We start from the raw sequence: 11,071 nt of genomic DNA, 5'->3' as shown, positions 1-11,071 counted from the left end.
TTGTGGTAGAGTGGTACTGTGTTGGTTGTGGTAGAGTGGTACTGTGTGGGTTCTAATAGAGTGGTACTGTGTGGGTTGTGGTAGAGTGGTACTGTGTGGGTTCTAATAGAGTGGTACTGTGTGGGTTGTGGTAGAGTGGTACTGTGTTGTTATGGTAGAGTGGTACTGTGTGGGTTGTGGTAGAGTGGTACTGTGTTGGTTGTGGTAGAGTGGTACTGTGTTGGTTGTGGTAGAGTGGTACTGTGTTGGTTGTGGTAGAGTGGTACTGTGTTGGTTGTGGTAGAGTGGTACTGTGTTGTTATGGTAGAGTGGTACTGTGTTGTTATGGTAGAGTGGTACTGTGTTGGTTGTGGTAGAGTGGTACTGTGTTGGTTGTGGTAGAGTGGTACTGTGTTGTTATGGTAGAGTGGTACTGTGTTGTTATGGTAGAGTGGTACTGTGTTGGTTGTGGTAGAGTGGTACTGTGTGTGTGGTGGATCCTTACCTTTCAGCTTCAGATGGAGATCCTCTATGAGCTGTTCTTGTTGGGGCAACAGCGGGGCCGGGGCCCCTGGTGGCCCCTGAGGGCCAGGGGGGCCTGGAGGTCCTGGCAGACCATGCTGCAGAGACACAAAAATGAACTTTATTCCAAAAAAAATAAAAACAAAATTGCATTTATTATTTCAGTTTGTCAGTAGCCTACCATTGACAATAGTTGCCTGAGTTCAGATAATAATTTCTGAAGATTTCTGAAGGTAGAGGACCGTAGCAGCATGGTCTTGGAAAGAGATTTAAATACATGTACAGTATGCAAGTAGGCTAGGTTACTCAATGCGCTCTTGGCAAATGATCTAGTGAAATGTGCTTTTTTGCTCCAAATTTACTGAAAACTCACTTAAAGACCACACCCACCAGCGTAAAGCTAGGGAGAAACTACAGCGATTCACTACATGATACTATAAACAGGGCAAGGTGCATCATCGACCCACACATGAGAGAGAACTAAAATGGCGTTCGAGAGGGTTCCAGATCTAGGCCTTAAAGAGGACCCTCAACAACCTGCCAGCAGTGCTGTTTTTTAACGATTGTAACCTCAGCAGTTGTATTCTGCGGAAAACCTTCGCAGAAAATAGCAGATCTACAAGCTTTGCGTTGCAACGCGAAGCATTGTGAGCTCATAGACCCATAAGCCCAGTGAGCTTATAGATCGACTATTTTCAGCGAAGATATCTAATGAAGTAGATAGAGCCCTGTGGGACTGCAGTCAACCAAGTGTAGGGTTTAAGTGGTTTTAAAAAGGAATTTGACTCAATACACAGACACATGATTATGAAGATACTTGAGGCTCACGGTATCCCTCCCTACCCTCTCAGGGCCAAATTGTACAACAAGAGCCCAGATGGTGACCCCAGACAGCAACAGTGATGACACCCGTGCCCCAGCTTCCTCTTCATTAGAGTCCTGGGATAAATGCACTCAGGCAGGGACTCAGCCTCACTATAATTGCACACTTAGGAGGTCTCGACGACTTCCTGCTGTAGCCCTAACGTACCTGGACTACGCAGATGACATGTGCCTCTGACCAGAGCCTTGTATGCGAGAGTTGCGTCACCTCGGGGGCAGAAAACAGCGCCAGTCACATGGTTCATGTAAACTCGAAATAGTGACAAACGCTCATTGACTCCAGTGCATTATGTAAACTTCCGGTTCAGGGCTTTGTCACTATTAGTATTCGCCAATGGAAGGGTCTGTAGAAGACTGGCCCGATGAAGTGAATGGAGGTGACGCAACTCAAGGCAAAAAGTGAGGACTTGCATGTACAGTATGTACAGTATTAGTACTAGTAGTATGAGTAGTGGGAGTGGGAGTAGTAGTAGTATTATTACAGTAGTATAATAGCAATAGTAGTAAACTGACCTTCGATACTCTCTTGGAAGGTTTGCTCCTCTTGTTGTCTCCTTTGTTGGAGTTTTTTCTGAAGAACAGCCACGAGCTTTGAGGAGATACTCTGGATAGGTCCGGAGAGACCGTTTCCTAGGAGACACCGCAACCATGGAGACCATGGACGAAGCCATTGTTAAAACGCAATAGGCACAATGCAAGAAGGTTCTGTCAAAACCACATACTGTATTAAGACCATAAATGATGAATAAAACACCCATTAATGTAATGTATTAAATTAATGGGTCAGGGTTTTAGTGGTGTCATTTGACGCAACAAGCGATATTTAAAGAGTAACCTCATTCCCAGCCTTTTCTCATCTCACATTCACAAGGAGAAAGACCTGGTAAAGAACTATATATATCTGCTCATGCAGCCTCAACATAACTTCCTTGGACGGTAAACTAGTGTACTTCCGCTTTGACACTTTCAGTAGGACTTATTGCCCAGTGTCTTTAAGGAGCAGTGCCATGAATGTGGTACTTTTTCCGTTTTTTTGTGGAAAACAAACTACAAAATTGCTGCGCTATGAGCTTGTAGATCTGCTATTTTTTGAAAAATCCCTGGCACAGCATATTTTTGAGATAGGGGTCTGCAGCCAAATACATATCATTTTGGGGGTCCTTGACATGAAAAGGTTTGAGAACCACTGTTATATGTCATCAATGCATGTCAAATCCTATTTGTTGCAGCTAATGTCTTAGTTACACCAGCATTGCTGTTGTGAAGCAGTTTTTATTATTAGTAGAAGTGATTAACCCATTAAGACCTGGAACGCATCTGTGTCACTTTAGATTTCTTTGGCTATTCAAAAATAGCAGATATACAAGCTCATAGCGCGGCTCAAAAAACTGCAGACTTTATGAAAGCAACTTTGCGTGCTCTTAGGTGATTGGCGAGCAAGTCAGGAGCGCACAGACTCACATTATGGACAATTAACCGTTTTCCTACTTATCCTTTCCTTTGTGATTGTGTGTGTGAGTGAATCGGAGACCACGCACACTTCCACTGCTCTAACCTCCCTGCACTGTACATTTTAAATATCGTCTCTGTCGGGTGGACACCTCATAAGTCCAAAACTGTTACTTTTCAGGATTCAAATTCCAAAATAGCAAAAGTATCAGATCAACAAGCTCAAGCAAGTGGATCTGCTACTGTGCTTTAGTTAAAGATTTATTTTTGGGCTTTTTTTTATGCCTTTATTAATGGGATAGTAGGTTGACAAGAAATGGGGAGAGAGATGGGGAGTGACACGGGGAGTGGCCCGGACCGCTATGCCAGCGGTCCGGGCCTGGATCTGCTACATTTGATGCTTTTGTGTGATGCTGTATGATCATGTGGGGTATTAATTCACGAAAATAACATGGAGATAAGAGGTTTCTGGCCGACAGCAACAATATCCTCTCTAAACCAATTCTCGAGCCGGAATAATATTTGCTGTAGTATGATCAAGTAGGGCATTCGATGTATTAAAATATGGAGATAAGAGGTTTTTGCCCGACAGCAACAATATATATATATCACTACACAGCTAAGAAATAAAAAAACATTAGGCTACAGACTGTTCAAGGTCAAGATTAAATCCACAAATAATTGAATAATTGAACCTCAACCTCCGTGTAGGCTTATATGGAAAAGTGGAAGAAAAACAATGTATGTGTGTACTTCTATTGAAGAAGTACATACAATAATGAATCGTGCATAGATCAATGAATGAAGGTTGCATACTTCTCTACACAAAGTAGTGTTATTTATTAGTACACATAATCTAATATTGTGTGCGTCAGTCCTGTCTTTATAAACAATAAACCTCCTTCAGGGTGTCATAACAATACAAGTTCACCTGGATCTTAACCACTTAAGCCCTCTAGAGACTTGAAAAACTGGACCTGAATTGTCTCCGGGCTACTCTTTTCAGTCTCTGTGCAAAAACATTGCCGATCTACAAGCTCACATGAATTCAGTGGGTTTTCTTTTCAGCACAACAGAGTTACATTGTAAACGGCAAGTGAACTTTTAACATAGGCCTACAGATGATGCAGAGCAATGCTTTTTATATTATGTCTGGTAAACAACCTTTCCCCTATGTCTGCTTTACTTCATTTAAGTCTACATGATTAGAGAATGTAGAATTTGTTTTGCCTGTTATCTCTCCATGCTGTATCAATACAGCATGGAATTGTGGACAAAATCTCATCCAACGACAACAAACTATTCTACGTTTTGGGTCTGAGAGTCTAAATCTCATCGAATGGTGCTCCGACCGTGGCTCAAATGCCGAATAAATGAAAAGGGTTGAAAACCACTGAACTATACAATAGATTCAAACCTTGACCCAATAAATATACAGTATATATCACACTAACCAGTGATCAGTCATCATGTATGTATATACATCAGTTGAACCATGGGACCTACCGGGCTCTCGGTGCCAGCTGTGTTGCTCTCCACGCCCTCTGCGGCGCCGGCCATCTCCATCTCCAGTACCATCGCCAACCCCACCAGGACGGGCAGCCACAGCAGAGCTCTCATCCCACCCACACTGGCCCTTCCCTGGGGGGCCAGGCCGCCGACGGCCAGCATTGCTGGGGTGTGGGGGTGGGAGAGCCGGACACCAAGCTTATAGTCCTCCTTCAGAAACGTTTTTCAAGGTTTTTGGGGAGTCTCTAGGAGAACCTACAGTACCAGGTCACCATTCTTGCTCCTTTGGGAGGAGGTGGACGCGCCTCTGGGGGGTTTCTGTAACTTCTGGTCCTTTGCTTCCCCAAAGAGGGAGGTGGTGACAGCGGAGAGAGTGTGACTGTCAGTCCCTCTGGTGTGGAGGATGCGGTGGCCTTTGGTGGAAGAGGTCGGTCAAAGATGGAGGACGTTTTTTTTCCCCCAGACTTTGTCTGTCCGTTTGTCTGTGGACGACGTGTTCCACAGGGGACATGGATGTCCTCACGGTCCTCGTCTGTCCGTGACTCAAAGAGGAAACGTCTGGATCACACTGGATCTACAGCTCCTGGAATATTGTCCTCTCCTCCTCCTCCTCCTCCTCCTCCTCCTGTCTTTTCTGTGTCCAATGTCCTTCAGTGAACTTCTTGTAACGTCCAGCCTGTCAGAGTCTCACTGTGGCGTGCGTGCGTATGTGTGTGTGCGTGCACGTGCGTGTGTGCACGTGTGTGTGTGTGTGTGTGTGTGTGTGTGTGTGTGTGTGTGTGTGTGTGTGTGTGTGTGTGTGTGTGTGTGTGTGTGTGTGTGCGTGTGTGTGTGCACGTGTGTGTGCGTGCACACTGTGGGTGGTATATGAGCAGTGTGTTCCTTCTCTTCTCTCTGGCCAATTCTCCAACTTTTCTCACTCACGCTTTCCACTCACTCATGTGCATGTGTGTGCGTGCGTGCGTGTGTGTGTGTGTGTGTGTGTGTGTCAGTAAGTCCTTTGATGTCTGTTGACTAATTTTCAGTCAAACTCACTCTCTCTTCTCTTCTCCCTTTCTCTTCTCTTCTCTCTTCTCTTCTCTTCTCCTCTATTCTCTCTCTCTTCTCTCTTCTCCTGTTCTCTTTTCTACCTTCCTGCCCCTTCTCCAGTTCTCTTTCTCCTCTTCTCTCTCTGTTCTCACCGCCTGTCCTTTATATCTCCCCCTTTCAAGACTCCTCCCTCCCCCCAACTCCTCCCTAATCCCCCCTCTCTCTCTCTCCTTCTCTCTCTCTCTCTCTCTCTCTCTCTCTCTCTCTCTCTCTCTTTCTCTATCTCTCTCTCCATCTCATGCTGTCATTCTGTCTATCCACAGTTCTCTTTAATGTCTCCCAACAGTCTATCTACTTATCTCTCTTCCTCTATGCTTCTGTCTGCCTGTCCTTTACTCAAGTTTTGCTCTCTCTCTCTCTCTCTCTCTCGCTCTCTCGCTCTCTCTCTCTCTCTCTCTCTCTTTGTTTCTCCTCAGGGTCCTAACACCTGCATGTTCCTGCAGTCAAACTGAGATGATCTGCTGTATATTGTGAACACAGGCGCGCGCGTGCATGATACACACACGCACGCACGCACGCACGCACGCACGCACGCACGCACGCACGCACGCACGCACGCACGCACGCACACACACACACACACACACACACACACACACACACACACACACACACACACACACACAGTACAGATAAGACAGGGGGGTTGTGCGTCATTGTGTGAGTGACAGGCTGATGACAGTGACATGTCTGATGAAATGTGTGTGGATGTTAAGTGTGTGTTTTTATGATGAAACAGAGTGTGTGAGTTGGGTGAGATTCTGTGGTAGTGTCACTGCCCTTTTTCACATGAAGGCTCCATGGTTATGACCGTGGTGGCTGTCACCTTGGTGATAGGACTTATCAGTCCTATTCAGTGGTGGACAGTAACTAAGTACATTTACTTGAGTACTGTACATTGTACATTTTTGGATTATTTGTTTTCTCTTTTTGTAACTCAGCTGCTACATTTCAAATGGAAATATTGTACTTTTTACTCCACTACATGTCTAAGAAGGTCCTCTTGGGACTGAAACGTACACAAATATATTATGAATTAACCACTTAAGTCCTATTTTAAAAGTAGTGAAAATTGCCGATCTACAAGTTCAGACCACTGGCCATATTCTGTATTACAGTAATCACCTCTATCTCCCTTTTCAACTCTTTCACATGGATTCTGTTTGTCATGGATCCTGCTACGTACAGCATTGCAGCAACTGCTAGGGCTGCAACTCAATTATTTTCTCAGCAATTATTCTAACTTTTACTTTTTCTGATTATTCAAATTATTGAAAAGCTCACTTTTTGTTATTTTATTTTTTTTAGCAATTATTTTCACCTAGAGCAGATTAACTATAGGTTGTGTGCAATGCACTGCAGTGCACTGTGGTGTTGAGAGCTTCAACTATAGTCACTGTCTGTCGGGTAGAATAGATGTAAAAAACAGTTCCTTTTTTTATTATTAATAAAAAATATGTGTTGTGAGCTTGTAGATCGTCTATTTCCGCTTTTGTGCGACACTAAAGTAGGGCCTTAATTTACACCAAAAAATATACAAGATACAAGGTTTCTGCCCAACATCGATGATGTGATAGACAACTGGTATTTAAAACTATTTGAAACTAGAAATTAGAGTCGGCCCAGCTAAACTAATATAATAGCTTTGAGGTTTTACGTTACCAACTATGGTGCAGTATAGACCTATTATTATTTAATAGGCGTATTATTATTATTATTATTAGTATTATTATTATTATTGTATTATTTAATGGTGTAATATATTATTTAATATAGGCCTACTTTTTTCTGGTTGGTTAGAATTAAAGCTGCACTATATAACTCTACTTTTCTACCCCAGATTCGAACCCGGTTTCCTGCGCAAGTGCTGACATTTTTACCATTGAGCTAATAGAGCCTGCCTGCTTGCTCAGGGGGTAAATTGAATCTTGACCATCAGGTCAAAATTCGTGTCAGATCCTGTGTCTAGGTGAGACATGACCTTTGACACAATTTAAATGTCTCAATAGAAGAGCAGGGAGACAAAATACAACAACCCCAATTGTAAGTTATATTGCATTAATGTACACTACCATACAGATTGGACAAAATTACATTTTATTCATTCAAAAAAAGTTCCATAGTGCTGCTTTAAAGCTGCCATAAATTGTTTTCTTTCTTGTTTTTGTAGGCTGGCTGAACTGGCACTTTAATTATAAATCGCTAGGGATATTCAAGTTCATAATTTTCCTTCAATTTGTCATCCATCTTCCACCAAGATGTCTGTTGAAGTTGAGACATTCTTATCCAGCACAGACAGGGTGATTATGCCATGTCAATTAATTTACTATGGTTTGTAAAGAAGTGACGTGCCCTCTTTTCCCCTAAAACATTAACTGTGTGTGTGTGTGTGTGTGTGTGTGTGTGTGTGTGTGTGTGTGTGTGTGTGTGTGTGTGTGTGTGTGTGTGTGTGTGTGTGTGTGTGTGTGTGTGTGTGTGTGTGTGTGTGTGTGTGTGTAGTAGTAGTAGTGACATTTCTAATGTCTTGGCTTAACTCCAGTGTTTATCGCTCATGAGTCATGTTACTTTACTTCGGAATACAAGCTAAACATTAAACTACAGCATTACTTTCTGTCGTTACTTCAGATCAAAAGGCAAGCAGTCACATTGAAAACACTGTCAGTTAGTTCATGTGTTCTAAGAACTTAAAGTATACCAAGTAGGTTCCATTGATCCGAGGTAGATATTGGGAGAACTGTTTATTTAATTAATAGCCTACTGGTAGCAATCGTCCCAAGTATCCTCTGGTCAAGGCGATTCCTCTCTTAAGGTGGATCTTCCTAGCCTTGGATCAAGACTAACATAGACATATTGTATCGATTTTGACATTTGTATATGTATACGAAAGTAATCTCTCAAAAATAGATTCAGAACTGCGCTACTGAATCTGTCGGAGCCCCATTCAGAACGCGTGTTCGTTAGCTTTAAGTGGGCGTGCCTTCAGATCAGGCCGCAGGCCGCGCTTTACCCAATCAAATGTAGTGGGCGGTATTTACATCTGTGTTAGTTACTTTGCAGATATAAATGATGACATTATAAAACATACATTAACCACTTTAGCCCTATTTTATACCTAGCGTTGCATCGCGAAACGTTGTGAGCTTGTAGATCTGCTATTTTCAAACATGTTAGTACTTTTACTTTTGGTAAAAGTACATTTTCATACCAATACTTTTGTAATTTTACGTTACGTTTTACGTTTTAAGTAAATGATGAATTCCAGACTTTTACTTGTAACAGAGTATTTCTACTTTGCAGTATTGATACTTTTACTTAAGTAAAACATTTGAGTACTTTTTCCACCACTGCTTAATATACTGAGGATGGTCCTCAGGTGGGACCCCATCATAAGTCATTCATATAGGGAACGGGCAAAAGGCGTGGCCAAGCTCAGGCTGAAGTAGTTCCGGTGGCCATATAGACCCCTTAACAGACGACGTCACACTGATAAGAACCAGTATGCGTGCAACCAGTATGCGCTAAATGAAACCCATTCTATCAGGTCTAGCCAGGACGTGCCACACTAGCCAACACACAAGAGGGGGTTGGGGTGTGCTGAAACTAGCGCACCCCGAAACAACAGGTTGGAAATTGATTGCGTGAAACAATCACCTGCGCATCCAGTCTCAATGTTAGTAAACAATTAATTGGTCTATTAGGGGAGCTCCATAACAACAGCTCGTATCAACAACATTGACAGTTACCCACGAGTCACGACGTGTCCTGAACTACAGCGAATTTATTGGTAAAGGACAGAAGATGGACCTGGCAATGCATGACAGAGAGTTACCATACAGAGAGAAGCTGAATGCAGACGCAAAGGCACGCTACCTGGAAAAAAGTCATTACATCTGTGCCCTAGACGGCTAACCAGATGTAATGACAGTGACCACTCAGTCACAATCATTCATTTTACCTGAAAAGAACAACGTTTTGTTGCTTAGTTGTGTAACCGAAATAAAATAGTCATCTTGAGTACTGATTATTTATATATATATTTATAATATTATTATCGCGAAGTATTATTATTAATTTTATATTGTTCATTGTTGATCATTGAGAAAGTGCACAACGGACCTGTTGCGATCAGTGTTGCCATATTTTGCGAGAGAAATAAGCAACCAGGTCTATGAAAACAAGCCCAAAAGAAGTGGCTTAGTGACATCGACTACTTGAAAATAGCCGATCTACAAGCTCACGTGAGCTTGTACATAGGTTATTAAAAAAAACTCTTGCAATAAAATAAAGAATATTTGGAATATTTTTTAAAACATTCTAACAACACAAATGCTCCCTGGCACAAAACATTTTCATGAAAAGATTTGAGAACCACTGCTTTAATTATTATATATATATTTTTTAAAGCCTAAATAATCTCCTCGCCTCCAAAAGATGTTTATATGTTTGATTGTGTGCTGTCATGCTCGTTTGAGCTTATATGTGTTTGGGAATGTTGTTGAAGGTTATGTTATTTCGTCAGCTGACACCCAAGCCATACTACATTTATTTGATATCTCCGACGTCTGAACACTTGCTGACAGACAGACAAGAATCCCTGGCTGTTTACTCAGCCACCGTGACCGTGAGCCACCCACGTTAGACAACGTTTCTCAGACTGGACACATAGAGAAACACAATTTAGCTGTTAGCTCAATCTCATTGTATTTAAGAAACCCATGCCAAGCCGTTTCTTTGATATCTCGACATCTGATCTCCAACAGCTTTTCCTACTGCAGTCACGCTGGCCGCTCTTCAGAGAGAGTCAGTCACACTAGCCGTGCTTCCTCCAGGTTGGAAATGTGTGCAATTTCACTTTTTTTAATTTAACGTCTGAAACCTTGGCATTGCATCCGATAATGCAGCACTGTCGTACCATTGCTAAATTAGAGCAACAGACAAGTTAGAGATAGATAATAATGTACACCGTCTACTTGCTGGACAACAAACACAGGACAGACTACACTACACTACTCTACACTTGTGGCAGCTGTCAATCTACTCCCTCAAGATGTCGGTGAAAGTGGGCTGATTTAACGGCGTCTCAACCCTGTGACGTCGCTATGCCCGACCCCTATATTCCTCTTAAGGAAATTCCCATATAAGGGGAATTAAACAGTATGCTCTGAAAATGCACCGGCCCACCTATCTGACCACTTAACACAGCAGCCCATAGGTTGATGTGTTAACTGGTCAGATGGGTCCGTGAGCGCTTTCATGATTTTCAGGTGGATCCTGGTAACTGCGTATACTGATCACAAATAGATTCAAAAGCCAATCCTTACCTTGAACCACTGGAATAAAATACTACTTTAGAATTAATCTAGCATCCAACACAGATTTCTTTGTCAACCATGTGATGAAAATAAATATTAGTGATCTGGAAATATCATTGTATAAAACCATACCCATCTTTTCATATTTTTATATAGCCTAGTCTTACATGGAACACTGCAATGTTCTGTTTAAAAAATAATATATATATATACTAATGAATAAACTGAATGGATTCATTGAACATTAGCAACCATTGACATGTGCTTCATATTGTATCAACATACTCTATCATGATTGGTTAAAATAATGTTTTATTAATTAAAGTAAA

The 11,071-nt window shown here is 42.1% G+C and overlaps 1 protein-coding gene across 1 annotated transcript in view; it reads right to left on the bottom strand.

Moving 5' to 3' along the window:
- The window catches only part of LOC311046272 (erythroferrone), a 15,564-nt gene extending 10,078 nt beyond the window's left edge, over positions 1 to 5,486 (bottom strand). Inside the window, exons 1-3 of the mRNA XM_084058488.1 lie at positions 4,339 to 5,486; positions 1,897 to 2,013; positions 485 to 599 (exon numbers count right to left, since the gene is read on the bottom strand). Of these exons, the coding sequence (XP_083914614.1) occupies positions 485 to 599; positions 1,897 to 2,013; positions 4,339 to 4,503 (397 nt within the window). The 5' untranslated portion in view covers positions 4,504 to 5,486. The remainder of the gene's footprint in view (positions 1 to 484; positions 600 to 1,896; positions 2,014 to 4,338) is intronic.
- Positions 5,487 to 11,071: the final 5,585 nt, after the last annotated feature.

The sequence above is a fragment of the Gymnoscopelus microlampas genome (assembly GCF_963454915.1).
Source record: "Gymnoscopelus microlampas genome assembly, chromosome: 5".
In the NCBI taxonomy this organism is placed as follows: Eukaryota; Metazoa; Chordata; class Actinopteri; order Myctophiformes; family Myctophidae; genus Gymnoscopelus; species Gymnoscopelus microlampas.
This window is presented reverse-complemented; position numbering and strand designations above follow the sequence as displayed.